At 38.9% G+C, this 23,819-nt stretch overlaps 1 protein-coding gene across 5 annotated transcripts in view; it reads right to left on the bottom strand.

The window, feature by feature from the left end:
- The window catches only part of ABCC4 (ATP binding cassette subfamily C member 4), a 154,980-nt gene that overhangs the window by 4,646 nt on the left and 126,515 nt on the right, over positions 1–23,819 (bottom strand). For all 5 annotated transcript variants that reach the window (XM_052785773.1, XM_052785771.1, XM_052785769.1 and 2 more), the window contains 2 exons: positions 20,007–20,112; positions 4,717–4,851 (listed from right to left, as the gene is read on the bottom strand). In XM_052785773.1, coding sequence (XP_052641733.1) covers positions 4,717–4,851; positions 20,007–20,112 — 241 coding nt within the window. The remainder of the gene's footprint in view (positions 1–4,716; positions 4,852–20,006; positions 20,113–23,819) is intronic.

Raw genomic sequence — 23,819 nt, 5'->3', positions numbered from 1 at the left:
GTGTGTCACTGAAAAATTAGTAAAATTACTATATGATCTTGCATTATAACAAAGCATGAGAATAATCCCATACAACCTGTAGATCCACTCAAATTCCGGTAATTCAGATAAATAGATATGTTTTATCACTTCACATTAAACTGGTAAGTAAAATCATTTTACTAGCTCAAAACATGGAGATAAATTAAAAACAGGATGACAAAGAAGCTGTGAAATCTTGCGTCTGCACAAGGGTTTCTCATTTTCACACATAAAATGAACACAATGGATTTGGATGTTAATATCAGGTTGTAATCCCTATATTTTACAAACTATGATTGACAACCATTGAAACTTCGAGGTATATGTATGAAATATCCCAGCGTTTAATTTGTGCTGCAGAGCAGTTATAGGGCCTATAGAAATGTGATCTCTGGATAGTGAACCACAATAATGAAAGAAGAAGCAAAAGCTTTAACAATGACTCAACCAAGCAACTTCTCTAAAATGTAAGATGATACCAAATAATAGGACAGTTCTTTGCCAAGCCTTTGAGTTCTTGAATTCTACCAATTTCTAGCTCAACTAGAAGAGATACAGGTTTCCTGATAAATGTATAATCAGAATATAAAGGAAATGAAATGCTGTCAAGTTTCACTGTTCCACAATCATCAGTTTTTAGTAGCTGTATCATATCTCTGTTCCTTGACAGATGCGCATAACAAAATGAAATAATGTCAAGACTTGTGTGCTCTTATCTAAAAATGTGTTTGGGTAAAAAAGGACTTCAAATGCAATTTTTTTCAAAGAAGAATGTGAAAAGTTTTTTTGAGTCTTTAAAAACAGAAAATACACTATCTTTCTGAAGCTGACACGTGTCATGAGTTAGGTCTCATAGTCAGACCGCTTTGACTACGGCTTATGAAACATTTCTCCAATTTATATTTGAGAGTGTTGTCAACAAAGTTCAGTTTGTTTGATAATAATGTCCTTTTCATATATATGAATACATGTATAAGACATGTGGGATAAAAAAGAAATAGTCATTCTATAAAAACATTCTTGTAAGTACCACTGTCGTCTTTTGTGCACACATGCTAACGCAGGATATATGCATCTTTACAAGTTTCAAAGAATATTAAGGTCTGATTTGAATCAACAAAAGAATTGGAAGTTCTCTTAAGAGGCATTCCTCAGTAACCAGCCACGATCGGATGCAACAGAGGAAAGTCAATCAGGCGCCTGCCTGCACACACGCTGCAGAGACGGCAGCCCCAGTTGTGCATTCCCATCCCGTCCCTGGTTTAAAACATAAAACTTTGGCATACTTTTAATGCAGCTTTTGAATGTGATTTTTTTTTTTTTAAATGGAAAGTTAATAGAAAACCTTGGCACATTACTAGAGACGTAATGAAATGGCAGCTGCTTTTCAACTGTCTCATTGTAATTCTTCCCCTGAGCCCAATCCCTCAAGATATTAAATGCCCAAGTCTTTATACAAGTTTCTTCCACTGCCAACAGAGCTGCAACCTTTCTAAAAGTAATCACTGAGGTGAGATAACACCTAGTATTTTAATATTTACACATCTGTCAGAGCTTTAAAATAAAATAACCCTTATTTTTCCCTCAAAGTACTCAAAACCTGATTGACAGAAAACCAGCCCTATCCTGACACCACCAAAGCTTGTGGAAAAGCCTCTCTCAATGCTGCCAAGAGCACGGAGCACACACCAACCTTTGTTTATCTGAATAATTGAGCACTTTTTTTTTTTTTCCTTTTTAACTGTTTGATGACTATTTCTCACCTTCCCATAGGATTTTCTCCTAATAGCTTCTTGTAAACTGAGCAAAGATAAAAACACAGTCTTGCGGTGCCAAGCACAACTCTACTGCAGTCAGGCTCACAGGCTAGTTAATATATACTCAGCGGTCTCCAACTTGAGCTGTGCCTGCATTGTTTTCTTTGACGTGCACAAAAAATGGGGATACTGAGTGACCAAGAGAGACATACAAATAGTAACCTCGGATCAATTCAGAAGCCTGAGCTAAGGTTCCAGCAACAGCTCAATCTTGCAATGCTTAGCTAAGATGCCCATGAGATTTTTTTGAAAATTAGTTTTCTTCAAAGATATCCAAGTTAGTCTCCCAATTTAAGATGTGTAGTCCCCCTTCATTTGCACTTAAAGGATATATGCAGAATCTCTACTGTTCCACAAAATGCATTTAAAGTCTCACCTTACTGAAAGAAGCTCTTGGTACAGGTTTGTTCTGTGCAAGATTCAGGTCCAAAATGCAATAAATCAAATAATCATTGCCAAAGCATGACCACATTCCAAACCATTTTACATAGCAACCCACTGTAACGCCTTTTGAAAAGTATGTATATATGTCATATTACCATTTCTTTTTATGTGCAGCATGCTGTTTTTCAACAACAGAAAAAAAGCTGGTTTTCATAAAACCAGCTTTTAGTAACCACAGTAGGAATGTATGAGACCAACAGCAATACATATAACAGACTTACTAGTGTAAAAAGAAAAGCCATTGGAAGCAGCTTTTCTGACTAAGCAACTTCTCTGAAAGTATGCATGAAGCACAAGGGACAGCAGTAACAAAAACCTTGAATTAACGTCCAAGTCCTCCAAACAGAAAGAACTGTAACTGTGCTTCTGGGTAGCTGCTGACTGGAGATATAGTCTCTCGATTCCCATATTTTTGGGCTGAGTGTGGATAAGCACCATGCTTTGCATTCTTGGCAGATGCTAAAGCTTGTATCTGCCTTCTAGCCTGGGAGTTAGCAAACTTTTTCATCAAACCACATTTCAGCAGAGACTGGTTCCTGGATCTCTTCCCTTCCTGTACAAAATCACATAACATTGATGTGGTAACTACAGATGACTATACGGGCAAGTAACATCAGGCAATTATTTTTATATATTTTGAATTATCTTTGAATGCAATTGTGCAATTGGGGAGGGCTGCAGGGAAGGAAGGAGAGACAGCATGACATGGCTAAATCTCTACAGATGACAGCTGGACAGCTTCACCTCTTGCCATTCCAAGGATCAAGCCTTAGGAAGCTGGCCTTCACTTTACAGACGAACACTGGTCGTCTGAATTTGAAGCTATCCTTTTAAACATAATTTATATAACCTCCAGATTGTCATACGCATACCATAAAAAACATGGCTAACCCATTCCTTTCTAGTAATAAAATACAAGAAGCTACATTGCAGCAACGGAGAAGGACAGCAGGACTCATTTACATAGTCTAGTTAAGGACAAAGCTGTTTCCTCAGTTCTGCAATTAGTGCCACACATGAATTTATAGTGTACACTCTTAGCTACTAAGCTTCACTTGAAAAACTCTTTATAAAAAAAAGTTTCAGCAGCTCTAAAAAATTTCTAATGATATGAACAGACACAGAAATCTCTAATCTTCAAAAAGTCCAGTAAAATAGCCTCCAGACATGAGCATGCAGCCTCCATGACAGCACAATTTTTCATTTTTTTTCCAACTTGCTGGAAATGCATCTATTTTTACTAGGAAATAGCCAGGCACCTGCCATTTTGCTTCCTGTCTTTATGTGTTGCTTCCCATCTATTGGTCTCCTGTTTCCCCAGGGAACAGTTTGGAGTTTGTGTTCCTCTAGCTCTGCTCCGTACATCCAGCAACTTGAGGAGAGGAAAACATAAAGGCTAGAGATAAGACCTTTGCTTCTTGTTTTGGAAAGGCTCTCTTAGGTCACTACATGCCTAATATCAGTGCCTTACTTGCATGCTGAAAGTAATGTTACATGACTATGAAGCAAGGTGCTGCCAAACTGAGCGCTGCCAGTCTCAACTGAAGCAGTGCTTAAACTTCATTAGCACTGAGAGAAATAAAACCTTGCTCTGGACGTCCTCTGTGGTAAATTATCAAGAAAAAAGAAATCAAGCCAAAAGCTAGTCAAAAAGAATTCCTCAATCACAGGTCATTTTTTTACCTTCTTATCTCTGCTTCAGCTTTCCATCTGAAAAGTGGAGATGATATAGCCTCACCTTACAGACGTATTATGAAAATTAATCCATTGATGTTTCTTAAACACTTTGATTGCCAGAGGAATGCTCACAAGTACATTAATAATTCTGTACTCAGAGTAGGATTTGAATAGTAAGCAGTAAATCAGGCACAGAGCCTTGTAGGGAACAAGGAGGCAACAAAACATTCAACAGCTGTTTCTTAATTGAGCCCTGCTCATCCTATGTGCAGAACAGAGCAAGGGTAGAAGAACGAAGTAAGAGAAAGCACAAAAATAAGAATGCAATCACACCCCCAGAGACCATAATATAATGCACAGGTACTGAACCTCAAACTAAAATTTGGTGGGCCCTTTTAAAAATATAGAATAAATAGATAAATACTGGACTCTGTAGCCCTAACACGTTTTTACAGCAAGTTTTTCTAAGATCAATGCCCAGCACAGGTGAGTATGTCATATATTATTTACACTTACCATTTTGTGTACATACAGAAGGATGCAAGAAATCCAAACAGTCTTTCAACTCGGGGTATATAAATACACTTACCATTTGGAAGTCTGTGTATATCCCACTAAAAAAAGCACTGAGAATGATGGCTTTGCCTTGCAAAGCTGACAGATTCTTTAGTGGAAGCCTTAACATAACGCTGAATATGCTAACTTGAGATAAACGAACTGCAGAGACAAACTTAATCATCCCTTCTTCTAAAATTACCCGTTTTGCTGTTTCAATCAGAGAAGCCGCTTCAGTCTTGCCCACTTGTTGCACCATTTTGTAAAACAAGCCATCTTGTTCTTGCAGCAAAATGTAAGGTTCACCATATTCTTTCAGTCTTCCTTCATCTAAAACCTGTTAAATCAGCAGAAACCAACGTATTAACATAACAAATTAAAAACCAAGTGTTAGAGACTACAAGCAAGGGGGGAATGTATGCACTTTAAGTGCTAAGATGAATTTTGTATCCTGAAAATGAAATACGTCCTCTTCAAACTAGCATAGCAGTTTGTTTATAGACGTGTTGTACAATTTTAGGGTGCTCTACAGCCACTCTACCTATAGGAATCCAATGCAAAGTTACGCAGAATATGGAAATACAATGTTTGTGAAGCCAACAAAGCAGATTATAAGATTCATTGTGTAAGAAAGAAACAAAGAGGCCTAAAATGGGCTCTGAAGTAAACAGCTGTGGGTAAAAACCACGCAATAACCACCAAGATGGTTAAGGGAGAATAAGTAGGTCTTTTGGATTAGAGGAGGTGAAGATGTAATTAAAGAAAATGAGGGTGTTGCTGAAAAGATAAACAATTTCTTGCATCAGTTTTTGCCATCTACGTATTAGCAAGATACTTGCCCTGAACCTAATCTTTCCCCATAAAAAAAGATGGTATGACACCATAGACATAGGTACCCAAAAGAGAGGAAGGGAGAAGGAAAAAACAACAGAGAAATTCAAAAGGCATTAAGTCAGTAAGCCACAGAGGATATATACAGTCAATAATATCAGAAAAATTTAAGAATAAGCTGATTGAACCTCTAAGAAAATATTCTCATACTAGTGACTCTACTTAAGGACTGCATGGTAGCAAATATTGCAGTTACATTTTGAAAAGCCTTACGGGATTCATTCAGGGAACTTTTCGACTAGCATATATATTTTGAGATAAGACAGCAATTTAGTTAAAACAATCATTAAAACACAAGTAGAAGACACACAGATCACAGGTAGAATTTGTTCTCCGCAGTTTCAGCAAAAGTAAATTGTACCTCACAAATCTGATACAATTCTTAATGCACAGAAGGAAACTAAAGGAGAAATAGTTTATATGGATTTCCAGAAAGGCATCTGTGTAACTAAACAGCTTTGCTACAAGGGACAAAAATTTTTCAAGAATCTGGACAGAAAACAGAGATGAGAAAGAAACAGTGCATTTTTCTTTGCGGAAAGCTGAACAGGTAGGAACGGGTAGGAACCGGTAGGAACCACATCATTCTGGCATATGTGGTAGGTATGTGTTGGTCATCAGGAAAAGGAGTTATCAGAAAAGTGACAAACTTGAAAACGACACAAAAATGTGCAGGTAAGTCTAGACCAGAGGAGATTCAGATATACCTAACTAACCTAAGAGAATGAGAAACACAATAGCAGGGAAAAGTCAATATTGACAAATGCAATGCACTCAAATACTTAACTGCCTTATAAATTAATGGTATTGACTCAGGAAAGAGATTTGGGTATCAGTCTACAAGTTCAGTACTTTAGTCCATGTGTAGGAGCAGTGAAGTTTAAAAAAAAAAGGATTCCTGTGAAAAAACAAAGTAATTCAGAAAATATTTTTGTTCTTATATAAATAAAAAACTGAATACACATGGCATGCTATTGAAAAAGATATTGCCACAACAGAGGGACTTCAAGGACTCATAACCCAAGCCATAATTGTGGTGTACATACTTGTAAGAGAAGGAAAAAAAAAAAAAAAAACCCAACTAAAAAAACTGGAGCTGTTGATTTCAGTAAAGAAATGACTAAAAGGTATTATGAGGACAACTTCCAAAATCACAAAAATAGTTTGCAAACTTCTGTTGGAAAGAAGAAACTCCAATAAGCTTGGAGACAAATTCAAAGTCCTGTGAGGCAACTTTCACACCTGCACTCTGCCTGCGCAACTCCTTAAAGCAAAACATCCTGATGGCCAAGAGCTCGGCAGATCTCCAAGCGGCCCGGACCCCCGTTAATGACAAAACCCACAGTGACGTAGGACAGCTGAGCTGATCCCTTTGCCTGCACTGGTGCAAAAATTACACACCGCTGAGATCGCTGTCGACTTGTTTGACACCAGGGACCCGGCACAGGGGGAAAGGTGCCCGCTCCCTCGCTTCCAGTTCAATTAAGTACATGGCATTTGAATGGAAAATAACTCAGCCAACAGCGGCAGCATAATTACGCCTAATTTTATAAACTGTATGCACAGAAACCTATGAGAAGTTTTTTGCTGTTTTCAAAAGCTCGTATCTTAGAGCACCCAGCGTATATTATGATTTTCCTTTGCAAGCAGTTTCCAATACTGTTTGGTATACAGCTGAGGAAAGTGCTCATGGGAAAATTTTAAAATATTAGTAATACTGCATAGCACTAGATAGATAGATAGTAATTTAATATACAATAGATGCAGTATTTCACCTGCAAAGGTACACTGGTGCACACACTGATTTTTCAGTGTACTTAGTCCTATCCCATTTAATCTGAATATTTAAGGATTAATTACAAATACAATTTTAATCGCAATCTTTTATATACTACAGTACGTCACAGTTAAGGACAGCTTCCTTAAAAATGCAATAAATTAATTTACCATATACAGTTTAAAATAATAATTTAATTGGGCTGCCACAGCATAGGACTTGAATAAGTAAAATTTTTTCCATGTAGCACTAGATCATGTAACCACTCCTTAAGAAAGAAAACAAAAAGCATATTCATTAAATGTGTCTCTCTCAAGTAAAGAACTACAACAGAAAAGTAGAGGGTTTTTTAAAATTTATATTACTGCGGTATTTGAATCTTAACATTAATTTTGCAAATATCTGAAATAACCACAAACACGGACAATCTTTCTCCTCCAGAGAACCTGGGAGGGAAAAAGGAAAAATTTATTCTTCCTTGACAAGTTTTAAACAGCCAAGTCCAGAAGATGAACAGATAGAGCGAGCAATCTGTGTCTAGAAAAATGCCATTCACTTTTTAAACAAATCATTGATCTATTCATATGCTTTCTTGGGGAGTAAAAACAAACTTGTGTTATGAAAATAGACAGAACAAACACAGGGAAAACAAGCCGTGTTACTTCTTTTAAAAATCTGAAATGAAAGATACAGAATTAAACTGAACAGACAATATCATTCCTACAAGTCAGGAATACTCTATAAACCCTATTCACCAAGGAAAAACACTGTTTCTACTAACTGCTGTCATCTATGAGACAATGGAGAAAATTTAAGCTGATTTACTTGGTAGTTATACATCTATATATTTATACATTTATTAAAAAGCGCTTAGACAAAGAGATAGGTACTCTTCTTTGAAGAAATAAGTGCTGATAACATTTAAATAAATAAATAGGTACTTTGGCTAAGGCTTTGCATACTCTTACTCACTGACTCCAAGCCAAATTAAAATCATTAGGACTTCAAAAAGCCAGCTAATCATTCAGGAAAGGTGGAATCTGGTGTTTACCAGCCATATATTTTCTGATCAACTTGCACGCAATGCTTATCACTGCACAATATCACCGAATCAAACCCAGATGCGTTCCAAGGCAGTTGTACCAGTGGAACTTGATACAGAAAAGCCAGAGAAGCTTGTAGCTGGCAAAATCAGATCGGCAGGGTGGTTACGGAGGACACACGCAGGAGCACAGGACTCTGAATCGGACTGGGATTTCATTATAAACTTTAACGCAGATATTGAGAGAAGGGGATTTTGGACAAATCATTCAACTTTCCAGCTCCTCGGTCTGACTCTTTGTAAAATATACCAAATAAAGACTCATAATCATTCTGTGGGAATTAACTGCCTGTGAAATACTTAGCCCAGAGTAAAATAAAAACAAACACAAAAAAGGTATATAAACCCAAAGTAGTCATATATAAACCAGGGCCAGATTCTCCACTGTCTTGCACTGGCAGCTTCTTTTACCTCGCCTGCACTGTTCTTCCCTTTGTAGTCACATCCTTATGACTTCAACAGCATTTTCTCAAGTGGAAGGGTAACTCCAACGGTACAAAATTTACAAAACTAGCTGCTGGCGATCATGCAAAAGAAAGCACACAAGAAAATTCTTAAGGTGAAACTGCTCTTTACTTACAGCTATCCAGATTATTCTTACTCAAGCAGTACTATTCAGACATCTTAAATTCAAACAGGGCTCACTCACATGCTATCCTCTTCTTGAGTAAAATGCTTTCATGCCACCTAATTCCACTCCATCTAATGTTTCACCCTGGTTGAATAGTCTGGGGCAGTGACTGCTCATCCCAGTTCTGATTTTTTCAGAAGGATAAGCACTGTGTTGGGTAGAAGGCAACATAGTTTTGAACAGCACTTTGCTTGACATAGAGGCACAGATTAACATAGAAAGAGTAAGATTAATAACATAGCAGGGAAGGACAGAGAAACAGAAAAAGAAGTATTTGAATTTGACTGACCTGCAAAGGCAAACATGAAAATGGAGTATTAGCCATTTAAATGTGTTGTTTATCTTAACTCTAGCTAGCACAGAAGGACTATTTGCCTATGCCACAAAAATGTTGCTGAACTAAATTTGTATGTGATCTGGCAACTACAAAATAGTTGTCCATTTTGCCTCATCTGTACCCTACCAGGGTATCTACCTCCAATTTGCCTAGGCGCCCCCCCAAAAAACCCCCAAACTTGGCAGTATTTCCATTCCATAGCCTCATAGTTTAATGTATTAACTGTGACAAAAAAACAGGGCAGGGAAGACAAAAAGGAAAACATAAAATGGTGAAAAAGAAGTCAGAGATCCATTTCACAAAGAAAAGAGAGAAATGAGACAATGAATGATGAGGATACTACGTCAAGATAGTCCAGTTTCCAGCAGAGACCTAGGCAGCAGAACCAAGACAGCACCTTTTCTCCCTGATGATTCCTGCAACTAATCTATATTGTTATGTTGCATGGGACTTTGGAAAAGCAAGCATTCATTTTGTAAGTGAATTTAAAATCTTCTTTGTGGATCAATATAAGTAAAAGAAGTGTCATTAACCACAGAAAGAAAAAGAACATGGACCCTTAAAAACACTGTAACAAATACCATGTACTTATGGCTATCCATAGACATAAAAAAGAAAGTTCTAAATCCTGCATTTTCTAACTTTCAGCAACAAAAGCAGACAAACCAAGAGAACAATAGTTATAAAACATTCTGAGAAAAAAAACAGTCCAAGGTTGGAAGTGTTCAGCAACAGAGGAGGGGGGCATGGGAATTTATTTCAATTATTACTGAGGAATGACTAGTATTCCTATTCACGTTCATCTTCACCATAAAGCCAGAGGGAAAATGGGACATTTAAGAGTTGATCATAAATGTTTTTATTTCCTATTCAAAAGGAAAATAATTCAAGCAAATTATCTCCTAGGGAATACATCTGATTTAATTTAGACTTGGAGAAGACATCACCAAACAACAAAATTATTACTAAAGTTCAAAACTCCGCTAGGAGTACAACTTTGAACAATGTTATCCTCAGAGAGCATACATCAAGATGATCTTCAATAAAGTCCTGGGAAGAGGAGAATATTCAGGAGATGCTTCTGGTTACATCATATTATAAGAAATATATTTACTCAAGACAATACATAGCTTTGTGGGAAAGAGTCAACAGCCTGTGCTCCAGTTGGCATTAAGTTCAGATGCAAGCATGTTCTGTCTCTTCCGTCTCATCATGGTTTGTCAAAACAGATCAGAAACATGTACATACTCCTCTGAAGAATCATTTATAAATATCAACCTATCTAAACAGGTTTGCAAACATCGAAGAACATTGAGAAGGCTGCAAGTATAACTCAGGAACCATTTTAAAGTTGGGTTTTTTTCTTTTTAAGGGTTTTTTCTCCCCCCCCACCCCGCCCCCCTTTTAAAAAAATTTTTGGTGGTGGAGCTTTGTTTTGCTGTCTTTTGGTTTTTTTGTTTTGGTTTTTTTTTTTCAGTCTTCAGGTTTAATCTAAGCATTCCCCAAGCTCCTTCAGGGTTCCTATACAAATTACCAGTAACTCCAGACAAATTTGGTGTCAAATAATGTACATTTCATATATCATGTGTACAAACAAAGCAGAGTACACTTGGGCATTTACCTTCTTACAATCTGAATTATTATTTTCAGACTTTCCAAATATTTCACCTCAGCAGAGCTTAACTTTGCTGTAATAATGCCAAATCTGCCAGTGGTCACTGGGATTTGACACGTACCCCCTGCCCACCTTCCCCTGCTTCACAGAAAAGGCGGCTTCAGACATTTTGTTCTGTAACCAGAAATAGTGGATTTCTTTAAACTGAAATTATTCTTGAGCTATAACTTAGGGAAAATTGAGCATGCAACACTGCCTGGTAAATTGTTCCACATATGAGTTATCTTTACGTTTCTTGCAGAGGCTTAAAAATCTACCTTTTTTTCCCTCCATCTGATGGCACGCCAGTGTTGTGGGAAAAAATATCAATTATGTATGTAGTAATGAGTCTTATTCTACTGACAATCATTTGATATTAACTCCTTCTATATCTTGTTGGAGGTAAGAAGCCTGTTAATCAGTCGCTGCAGGTGTTTCTTGTATTGTTCAGTTTCCTCACCTCAAAACATCTGATATACCAGTGCAAGTTCAACCTTTCCCTTAGAGAGTATGAAGGGACCTCATTCCAGTTCTTACCAACAGCTGTACATGCTGACAAAACTCTCCCTTAGTCAATCAGTAATGACTGTTTCCATCACTGTAAAGCCACATTTCTCAATCAGGATTGCAGAACGGCTCAAATGTGGCCCTGAAGTGATAGAAGATATACTTCAGCTTAAGAAATCCCACTCTTCAATAAGGCTTTTGAGGGTCTTAAAAAGTTTGATAAGCTACAAGGATATTATACTTTTCAAGAGGTTAAGCAATACTGTTGCAGATGACTGGGCACGTCTCTTGGTTTTATCAGTTTCTGATGACAATGAACTTGTGGCTCAGCTGCCACGCACACAGTTTTACCTATCAGAAACTCTGTGCTCAAAGCAGCAGCCACCAGCATGTCCTGTGCTAATTTGCTTTTAAACAGTAATATAGTATTTCTGAGAGTGCAAAACAAATCATTCTCTGAAGATGTGTTAGTATTTCTGGTATGGTCTGGATTCTATACCATTGTCTTTAAAGAAACATGATCCGACCGTCCTGTCCTTATACTGATGGAAACACATTCACACACAAATGCCTGACAGAATGAGAGATCAAGGTTCACCAAACATTGGCTTCACTTCCTGCAGTAATTCAAATTCAGCTCTTCATTTGAATGCTCCCAGCTGAAACACTGCCTCAATAATTAGTTGTTTTATTTAGGCAAAAGAAGAATCTTGTCGGGCAGCCCTCTTGAAATGGGAGCAGCTTTTAAGAACTCAAACATGCCAATGTTTTGGAGAGGTGTGGCTTAAAACTGACAAAGAGCATCAACAATCCTAGTATCTTTTGAAGCTCATTGGGATTTTGACTCATTTTAGAGACAGCTGGGCCAGGTGTGATATTTACAACTGTTGCAGATGCTTATTTCAACTGACAACACTCGCTCTGATACATGACCATGGGACACAGCTCAGTATTTTATGCAAAACCTGGCGTAAGCATCAATATAATATCTTCTCTTAATGGTAAAGATGCATAAATTACTCAGCTTTGAAAACAATGTGTTCACTGTTGATATTTGTTGTGACCCTTGTGGTCTGCTAAACATCAAGCCAGTTTCAGAAGATCTAGGAATGGTGGAAATTGCCTTTGTTCAGATTCAAAACAAAACTGATTATTTCTGAAAAATCACTTGCTAAATGCTCAGCTCTTCCAGAAACTCTGCAAGTCTTGAGTTACCAAATGAAAGGAGAAACCTAACAGTTCCCAGGCCCTTTGCTTTCCATCACTTGGCCAGATGGGCTCCAACACAGCCAAGAGCCAAGTAGGTAGGTTGGCATTAATCACACACATCTGGTGGAACTGCTTAAAAACTCTGAAGAGTCTCCCTGAAATATTTCATCAGCCCTTACAGTTAAGTGTTGAGATTTTTCCTAAGTTTTCGCATTTGATTGGTCAGATCCCGAAAACTGGACATCCAGACAATTTACCAGTCACCTTACAGAACACATGTACACAAGCAACGTTTTTGCTGTGTACATAGTGATATTCAGGTATGCTGAGACCAAGTATTCTTTCACCTCCCCTCTGCAAGGCATCTCACCTATCACCATTCATTTCTATCTTCTGCTCCATGCAGGTCCCCTTCTGTGACTATCCTTCATATTCTTATCTTCACATTTCTTTACCCAAGAGTCTTTGATCCCACAGCATAGCTGGGATTTTTCTTACACTGAATAAAAAATAATAAATCTAGTTCTAATATTCCCTAGTCTGTATTTTCAAGACAGAGGCTTAGTCAAAAAAGGAGGTTTATTAGTGTTTGTTCCTTTTGAATAATGACAGCAGGTGCACAAATATGCACCTTCGCTGTGGATTACGGGATTCAGATCCACAAGGTACTTTAAGGTTTCTATGAAGAATTAGGTGCCTAAGTATCTTTGGAGACCTGATCCCTAGTTCCAAAAATTTGGCTTTCATTCAAGCTACTATAATCCATTAAGCTCCCTTTATATTCTTTTAACAGAATAGACTGCAATAGCACAAATATAATATCCAATAATATTTCACCACACTCCAGATACTGGGCTAATATAAGATCAAAACTCTTTCAGCTCTGTGTTACAGAACAAAAAAAATTACCCATTTTATAACCTTGCAGTTCTACTTCAGAATTTTGAAGGACTGAACAACAGCTCTGAATGTAGCCCTAATTACTTCTACTTTCCACAAAGTTTCATGTTTTACTATCCCAGGCTCCAGGAAAATTATGGTCTTGCCAATTGACCTCTTGGACTTCTTATGCACTTGAGGGCCTGTATCTGACAGCAGGTAGCTCTCCACCAAAGAATCAGTCCTGCATGTACATACTTAAGATGAGAGTCAACACTAATGGCAACACGCACAGTTTTGACAAAGAACTGTTCTGCAACTAGGACTGCACATTCCTATATCTTGTGACTTAGATAATCCCCCCTAAACAGAATGTCTAAGATTTACAGTAAGATATATTTGTTTTCCAGCAGCGATATTTAAATAAGTGGCAAAAAAGCCACCAAAAGAGCCAACAGACCACAGCATTTATGGCTTTAACTCAGTATTAGTAACTTAAGTGTACCACCACTACCCTCCTATGTTCTCCACATCTCCACTTGAAGCTGGGCCACTGCAGCAAAAGCTCACGTGAAGGTATCTGCAGGGCAGCTGGGGCTCCCCCACCCCTTCAAGAGCTCTGCTTCTCACTGGGCTGCAGATTCAGACTCCCTCATGCTTATTCTCCCTCCAGCTCCATGACTCCTGCATTTCTAGCAGCACAATGCTTCAAAAGGAAGGGTGGAGGCTGGCCTTAACCTGACCGCCCCGTGTGTGCTGGTGGGTACGGCATCTTCCTGGGAACAGGGAGCATTGCATCCAGACCTCCTCAGGCAGAGGACAATGTAGAGCACAGATTTCTGCACTTCCTGGAAGAATGCTGTCATCCCCATGCTAAGCAAGGGCAGCATTGCCATTGCTATCATATTCGCTTAGGTGTCTGTTAACACCATTGCCTCATCTCCAAGCGGACAGATGAAGGATACTAATGTGCAATATTGGGTCAGATACCAGAACTCCAGAGAGAGACAAGCGCTCAGACCTTGTCTACTGCATAGCATTTTCTGTCTAGCTGTAGGTGACTCCCCTTTCACCACGCCAACTGCCTGGATCTCTCTCCAGAGTTTCCTCTTTGCTTTCAAGATGTTTACACCTACTCTTGGTGGACTGATTGCCCTGCTGAGGTTAGATGTCTACAGTGCATGAAACGCGATGCCTCATTTATGAAGCCCAGATGTTCCACCACAGTAAACGTAACATCAGAAAAATTAGAACAACTGAACGAGGGAGGCTTACCGGAAAAACGTGGGAAGTCATTTTCTATTGACCATTGTATTGTTACCCTGAATATTAGTCATTTCAGAATGTAGCCACAACAGGTTTTCCCATAAATAAATCAAATCTCTTCCCATGATTCTCTTCATCAAAAACTTCCTATTTGAATGACAGTTTTTAATTACTAGATCAAGTTCTGCTTGCATAAAGAGTTTCCATTTCAAAGAAGTATTGCACTGATATGAAAAGTCTCTGTGGAAAAACATCCTTGTCATTGGAAAACGCACAAGTTTTGACTACTCTGTGGCTTTCCTATAGAGAGACCACGGCACAGCATATAGAGCAAACAACTGCATCAGGCTCTTGCCAGATGCATGTACTTAATTTGCTACTGATCCACTATGTCCCTGGGTGAGCCTCAATTTCCGTATGCTTCTGTCGTCCCCTCTGTAAAAACACAGTTTCTAAAAAGTATTTCTCAACCTGAAGAAGGAAGCAGAGAAGAGGGGGAGGAGTGGGTGACGGGGATTTTCCAAGATCCCTCTGGAAGTCTTGGGAGTGGTGCCTCTTGGCTGCCTTAGGCTGCTGCTGGTTGGGCTTGGTGAGCTGGAGATGCAATCTACGTGAAAGGCCCTCACCCTCTAAGGTGAGGATGGGACAGGGACGCAGCTGTTGTGGTGGTGGGGAAGCTACGTGGAATGAGGGGCCAGTGGAGCAAGCCTGAGCTGAGCTTCTGCCAGGATTTGCCATCACAGAAGAGGCAACTGCAGCATTTATCCCATCCTCCCCTGCTGCTGGGGAGCAGGGTGGCTGCCTGGCCAAAGAGCTAAAATGGGTACTGTGAGCACCTGACAGGAGGAGTTACAACTTGGGTTCTCAAACTGATGAAGAAAAAGGAATGAGAAAATGTCCTATGAGACTCTGGAGCAGCACAGAGGGAAGAGAAGAAAAAAAAAAAGAGTTTGAAAACCGCTGGATTATAATTTTATGGTAGTATTATTTGATGGTCTGACTTAGCAAGTCTTTCCAACTTTGGTTCCAAAGATTGTATGGATACTTCCCTATCTCACCCAGGTGTTTGAAGTTTAATTAATTAATGTTTGTAAAGAGCGTTACAATTTCCAGATGAAAGGTCCTATGCAAGTGCAATGTAGTATTACTCATTGAGGTGATTGGGTTAGAGAGTATCACGTTACACAATACAGCTCTTCCCTCAATGATTTTAAGCGTTTGAAGTTCTGATAAAATGTGTTTATCACTAAGATAGATATAATGGAAATACTCTTAAGGCGTGACCTGGATTATGAAACCAGAGGTATGGTTTTGGGAATGGAACAAACGAGAATTAAAACAACTCCTGAGGCCAGATTTGTCTATAGTTGTATAAAATGTATTCTGTTCTTTTTTTTCTCCTCTTCCAGTAGGCTTTTCTTCTCTTCTAAAATAGAACCGGTTATTACGATGGGTGTGAGCAGACATGCAACAGTTCACGTTCAGTTCCTATTTCCATACTCATCCAACTTGACATTTTCTCATGACTTTCTCAAAATTATTTTCTGTTCTAATTTTTTTTTTTTTTAAATGTTTGGATTAACCCTAAAGGTGAACATTTTCTTTTTGGAAAGTTCTGCTTTAACCAGGAATTAAATTGAATTAAATCAAAACCTTGTGGACAACGCCAAACTGGAGATTGCAGTCAATACATTTAAGACAGCGTTGACATTCAAAGCTATTTAGATCTAGACAGGCTAAAGGAATAGGTCAGCATGAACTTCATGACACTCAACAGTGACAGCTGCAAAGTCCTGAATCTGGATTGGACTGACTCCCTGCACCGGTTACCAGTTGGGGAGTAACTGTCTGGACATCAGCTGTGCTGAAAAGGAGGTGGGGTCCTGGTGTTCAGTAAGCTAAACGGGAGTCAAGCAGTGTGCCATGGGTATCAACAGGAGTGCAGATCAAGGCAATTGCTTTATTCAATGCTCATCAGATCAGATCTGGAATATGGTGACCAGTTTTGACCCCTCAGTACAAGAAAGATGAGGGTAAATTGGAGCAGGTTCAAAATAGGGTCACCAGGGTGGTCAGTGGGTGGGAGTACTTGACCTATGAGGAGAGGCTGATGGAGCAGGGCTTGTTCACCCTGGAGAACAGATGGCTTCAGGGGACTTAACAGCAATCTTCCCATACTTACAAGGAAGTTACTGAGAAGACAGAAGCAGGCTCTTTAGTGAGATACACAGTGGGAAAACAAGAAACAACAACCATAAACTGAAGGGAGGCTTCAACTGGATAGAAGGAAAAAAAGATTTCATTGTAGATAATTAAGCATTGGGGCAGGCTGCCCAGAGAGACTGTGGAATCTCCATCTTTCAAGGTTTTCAAGACCCAACTGGAAAAAGCCCCAAGCAACCCGATCTGAAATTACTGCTGACCCTGAGCAGAAGGTTAGACTAGAGAACTTCTGAGGTTCCTTTCAATCTGATTCAACGGGAAGGGAGGGAAACCCTAGTTTATGTTCAGGTTATGTATACTTGTTCAGGAATGGGCTTGGACTTTTGTGACTGACTTAAGAGAGTTTAACAAGTTTGCTCAAAATTTGTTTGAAAAGTAACTTCACTCATTATTTGTCAAAAGACAATTGTTAATATTCCAACTGCCAGGTTCCATCTTTGTTGTTGTTCTCTCATTTTCTAACAAACTTACCATGATAGCAAACAACAGAGGTTTGGGATGGCTTATGAAGGCATTATTGCACCTAGAGGTCTCAGTTAAAGGAGAAACAAACCCAGGATTTTTAATAATACCAGGTAATGGAAGAACGATGCACTTGAGTTTGTACGTTTTTACTCTTAAAAAAGAATCTGCATCAAGCTGAATTTGTGAATTGCTAAAACACATTATTGACTAACCAAATTTTAAAATACACTGAAAGCTTTCCTTAGCTGAGTCTTCTCAAATCTTTTGATAGTTAAGTAAACGATTAATTTTCCATGAATGTTGTTTTTATTGTTAATGGCACTCATTAGTAGTCTTCTAGAGAGATATTCTTTTTCCTTGCATTTTTAACACACGTTTTTCTTATTCTTCCAAAATTCTGCTGTATTCCCACTAGGAGTTACATGCCTGAGTAAACCAAGTAATTAAAAGTGTAACAAAAGCACACCTGCCATAACTCTGATCGTTCTAAATATGCGATCGTATTTCTGATTTGTCCGGACACAGAATCAATAATAAGGATGTCAAGAAAACAGGTTTGTTAAGGGGTCACATGTCGGTTTCCTCCTTTTTTCTGTCCTATGCTTCTCACGCTCCTCTCTCCCCCCAAAATTACTGAAATTTGTAAGATGATCAAAATGGAGCAATGTAAAAAGATGAAAAATATTTAAGAGTTACTAATGACTGAGGACTCAAAGGCACATCTTGCAAATCTGTTCCTTAATACTCTGAAGAGGTCAAAGACATTAGAAAAAGACTGTATTAGACAATGTATGAATATAAATGGACTTTTAGGAAACTAGAAATCTTAATAGTGGCTAAACTGAAACAACATAACGTTAAGAATAATGTACAGACTCTAAAAATGCGGTGGAGTAGCTATATAGTTGGTAATAGTACCAAACAGTTTGGGGAGAAGGGCGATTTCTATGCTTTGTTCCAATGATTTTTGGCAAAAAAAGTAAATAAAACATCTAGTTTTCATTACAACTGCATGATATTAAAGGTAAAACTAAGAAAACATCTTCATGGAAAGAACATTCTGTGCATAACTTGTTAATGGTAGTTAAAGAACGAAAACCCACAGAAATCCCTTTGGACAGCTAACAAACACACACAGCTATTAATTAGGTCACAGTTGTTTCCTCACAAATCTTTTGTTCGCTTCAGTTGTAGAAAACTCCAACATATCCATTAGACCTGTGGGGAGGTATTCACCAGTGAAGAAAATATTTATTTATTATATGTTAAATGCTTGCAATTATATGACTACTTATGGCAGTTCTGCTGGTTTCTCCCTTTGTAAGTAAACTATAATCACTCAGTTCACAATCTATTCTACTCTTCAGAACACCACTCACCTCAGTAGATCCAATTGTTTCATTTTGTGTACTTTAGGCAACCATTGTAACTCAATCACAAATTTTAAAATGTTTCGAGCATCCAGTAAAAAAAAAAAAAATGGAAAGAATTAACATGCTTCGTTTTCACAAAACAAAAGTTGAAGAAAGTGGTTTTGGTTTTTTTTAAGGTTACTACCGAGAGGTGAAGGGTAATTTCTGCTTGAAGCCCAGTTAAATTTGAATTCCATTCACGAACACAGTTTGCCCACTACTGTCAGTTACTTCATTAACTGGCTGTGAAGAAAATGTTTGCAAAGGGCTCCTGTTCCTACTGCAGAAAATTGCAAAACTGCAGGCTGCACATCATTTCAAGGACACAAACCAGCCTGATTTCCTGAGAGCCTAGGGAAGACCATTGCCTTTATGAAAATAATCAGCAAGTACTTTCTAATTTGTATGCGTGTGCAATGCACCGTGGGGCATACAAGATGGCAGAGAGGGTATTTCACAGTGGCAGAGTATACCACTGCTCTGTTGGGAACAAAGATGGCAGAGGCTGCTGGATTGGTAGTGCTTCATCTTTTCTGTTTGAACCTTGCTTTAGAAAGCTGGCCATGTTCATTACCTCACCAGTCTAGTTCCACTTCTCCCACCACCACCCTTGCCCCAGGGCAGCTGCTGCCTCCTTACCTCCGTGTCTCCTGCCCCAGAACCTCTACCACTTCCTCCTCACACATCCCACACCACTAACTATTGTCACTGCCGCCCTCAGCCCACCGAGACTGAATTAATAAACCCAACCGAATCCAGCTGACTCTGTCCAGAGCCTCTTGGGTGTGTCTTCACAGGCTCCTAGTGCTGGCAGAGTTTATTTGCTCAGGTCTGCTGCTGCGCCTCACCTGCAATGGGTTCATGCCTCACAGGTTGGAAACCACAGGGCCAGACAATGTAAGAAGTCCTTTAAGGTCATTAGTTCTACAGTTTTATGAGTTGCCAATCACAGTAACTAGGATAACTAGGTTAACTAGGATAAGTCTAAAGTACGACTTAAACCTCTGCCCACTTTTGGATCAAAATTAAGGAGAAAGAGTTAATAACATTATTCTTCTTCAGAAAAACAAGAAAAAACCAAAAAACCAACAACAAAAAAATAAACCCCAAGAGTAATTTTAAGCAGTTAACTGTCTTACCATAATCCTGTCACTGTCAATAATGGTGTTCAAGCGGTGTGCAATGGTCAGCACTGTGCAGTGAGCAAACTTTTCACGGATCGTCTTTTGAATGAACTCATCTGTTCTGAAACACAGCAAGAGCAATGCAGACAAAAATAAAATGTTTGCATGGATAACAATGGCCAGGCATGTTTTATGACTTCATCAAACATGACTATAGCAGGAAATATGCTTATGAAGTCATTACAGTGCTTCCTCCTCTCGTTATATTAGATGACTTGGAGGCATATCATGAAATATACTCCAAAATGTAACCTCTAATACTTGAGGAGGAAAGAGTTTCTTCTTGCCAGTAGAGCAATAGGTTTCATTTCAGAAGACTAATTTCCCAGGCTTCGATTACAGAAAGAGGAAAATTTTGTAGAGTCAGATATTCCTACAGATTTCTACAGCAAGACAGAGTCATTGTTATTTTCTTTCAAGCTTTAGTTTGTGGAAGCAGCAAAGAAAAGTGAAAGTAAATATCCTTCATTGCAAATCAACTGAAGAATGAACACGAGACAGTCTACAACTAAGGTTCTTGATTTCAACTGCAAAAGGGGATTAAATAAAGGAGGTGGTTGGTAAACTAAACTAGGACTGGAGTAGCTCAAGAACTTGAATACCGAAAAGAGAAAACTTGGCATATTCCATAAATCAAAAGTGTTAACTGGAATGCACAACCCAAGGAAAAGGATAAAAGCTTTCAAGTTAAGAGCCTCAACCTACTATATGAATTAACCACCTAAGAAAAGCATATCAGGAGGAAACATAATACTTGTAAAGAATGAAAACTAAGCTAAAGCATAGACAACTATCACAAATAAAGCTGAGAACCATGAAAAGGAAATAAAATTATAACGAAAGACACATAAGACACTAAAATGTTCTTTAGCTGTATAAACAAGCATTAAGGCAAAAGAGATGCAATACTCATAAAACTGGAGATTCTTCAAGTAAGTAACTGTACAAGAGAAGCATTGACATCACCTAACTTAGAGTACACCAGTCAGGCTTAAATGTGCAAATCTATGTAGTCCTCTCTTTAGTCAATGAAAGGGGAAAGGCATGGCTGGAAGGTGAATCGGAGCACCTGAATTAGGCAGCCATCAGGTGATGAATGCCCTCTAGAGGCACCTGAGAGCCCACATTGCACAGAAAGCCTTGGCTCCCAACCTGGGCACAAAGCCAGGCCACGTGAATACTCACATATTGCCCATCAGCCTTCAAAAAAACAATGAGTGGTGACAATGGAGAAAAGGGTACAGAAACTAAAATTCTCATCTAAGAGAGAAGACACAAAAACCTCAAAATATACTGGGGTTAGTTGGACCAGCCTAGAAGTCAGACACTTGAAGGTACAGGTCTCATTGCCAGGATTTCTAATAAAACATGAAATTCTACTTTTATATATAATGACTGGAGAATAATAAATGGTATGGTTAAAACAAGACAAAGGAGATATCTGGATAAACTGGTCTATTTAGGCAGCCACGTTGGCTTCAACCAGTTGCTTGCAAACTCTTAATTCTTCAAATTGTTAGAAGTAACTGGAGAATCAAATAAAATACAACAAAGATTCATGCAACATGTCTTCCTCTGACAAATTATTATTTTTTAGACAGAAATACTACTCGACATTGAATCTGTCTGCACATGATAAATATTTGGTATCACTTCATAAATTAAGCAAAAAGAATTGTTCTAATGCCACCACGTCAGGAGGCACTAACAATAAAAAATGGACAAAGACAACTTTGGAAGAACAGGATGACTTAGAGGAATGGAGTAACCATTAAGTTTCCACAGTAGAAAGCACACGCTCATGCTCTGAAGGACTGAACGTAACTGCTGTTACAAACTAAGTTTAAGCAATCAGCATGACAAAGGAATAGACAAATCCCTGCTGATGACAGGACATATCATCAGAGAGAAGGAAGACATACAGTTAAGTCAGAGTTCCCATGCACGCTGACTGTCATCTTCATCTGGGGACAGAAACATTTAAGCTCTGTCATGAGCTTAAGAGAACTGGGTTCTAGGCCACAGTCTGAGAAGGCTTGGTCCTTCTGCTCCTACTTCCTAAAAGAAGCTAAAGAACATGGTGGGAAGCAGGTGTTCCTCAACTCCTCCTTTTTGAACCAAGGCCAGTACTCAATCAGGGAAAGAGATGGGAGGAGAAGTCAGGACAGAGCCAGGCTCTTTAGCCCTGTGTGTTAACAGTCTCCTTAAGGAAAGGACGTTGTTCATCATTAATGCCCCACATCACAGCAATGCCAGTGCTTTCACCCCAGCGTTAACGCATGTATCTTTTTTTGCTACCTTCTCGGCAATGCCTCAATGACCTGACTACTCATACTTTCAAAAGAAAAAATTCAGCGCCATATATGAAAACACTCTGTAGGGAAGAGTCTTATATAGACAGCGGGATGTGTTCTCTGCAATGGTTAGAATAGCAAAACAGAAACAAAAGGCTCACTACTCCCTCGACTTATATAAAGAAAGCCGCCTTCTTTCCTTATAGTCAAGCTCAAGGTGAGGTTTCCTGCAGAGCTACCATGGAGCACAGAGAATCATAGCTTGCTCAGGAATTTTGAAAACAGCATTTTAAAGGGCTCAAAATGATTTGTAACTCTCAGGTTATTCCTGCTGTTATCTGAGGAGAATGCCTCATCCTTGAGCATCCCTGTCCTCTGCATTCATTTATTGTATCTTCCTTTATTATGTGCATTCCTTATGGCATCACCTCCTTCCTACATTTACAATAGAAACCCTTTCTCATCCTTAGATAGATACTATCAAACTATTATCTTAAACAGGTATTTCTGGAATATAAGCTTATCCCTAGTAAGAAACTGCTGGCCATATTATGGGTGTGACAAATTTTCTAAAATGAGACTACAAAGTAATCAGAAACAGACCTAATAGCTCCATCTTCAAATATCACAATATGAAATCTCATGCAGACATGTCCACTGATAGGGACTCGACCAGTACCTCTCTAAGGTTCATGGTAGATCTTGGAAGTATAGTTTTTGGGGTGGCAGGCAGACGTACCATCAGTAACCTTCAGGAGAATCTTGGGAAGAAGGTAGGAAAGGCAAGAAAATCTAAAAGACTAAGGAAAGGATCTGTGTACAGAATTACGTGCTGACAGAGTGTAGAGACTACATCACATGCCAATTAGAGCCATCTACCCTCTAGAAAACTGCCAAAGGAAGTAGCATTTCTGTCCTTTTTTCAGGGTGTAAACAGACCCTTTGTGGCACCTACCCACACTGAGAAAGTGGCCAGGCAACTGCCAAGTGATTCCATCACCCACCTCAGTGGATTAAACCCCATCATCTTTCAGGCATATTAGAAACCAAAGATGCAACCTGAATACCAAAACCAGGGCTGCTGGATGACAAAAGCTCAACCCTAATCTGATTATATGAAAATGGGAACCACAACACTCCCCATCGCAAGGAACAGTACAATAAGAAAGCACAAAATGGTGGTATAGCTGTCCCACTGACACCATGGGTTGAAGATCTAACACCAAGTTTCACAGCAACCCGAGATCTGGTGTAACCTGAATTAGTTGACTGTGTAAAAAGAAAACTATCTGAAGAGCAAGAATAAATACAACCTGAATGAGAAGCAACCAAGCTGCTGAAAGGAACACTGGATAAGTCATTATCTTCAGTCTAATGTCCTCCTGGGATTGTCCTGGAAGTGTATCTCACACTACACAATTCCTGAGAGGCTTTAGGTAATTTCTCCATCAGAGAAACAGTTACAGACAGCAGT

Source organism: Harpia harpyja, chromosome 4 (assembly GCF_026419915.1).
Source record: "Harpia harpyja isolate bHarHar1 chromosome 4, bHarHar1 primary haplotype, whole genome shotgun sequence".
NCBI classification, from domain to species: domain Eukaryota; kingdom Metazoa; phylum Chordata; class Aves; order Accipitriformes; family Accipitridae; genus Harpia; species Harpia harpyja.
The sequence above is the reverse complement of the archived record's forward strand: the minus strand, read 5'-3'. Positions and strand labels throughout refer to the sequence as shown.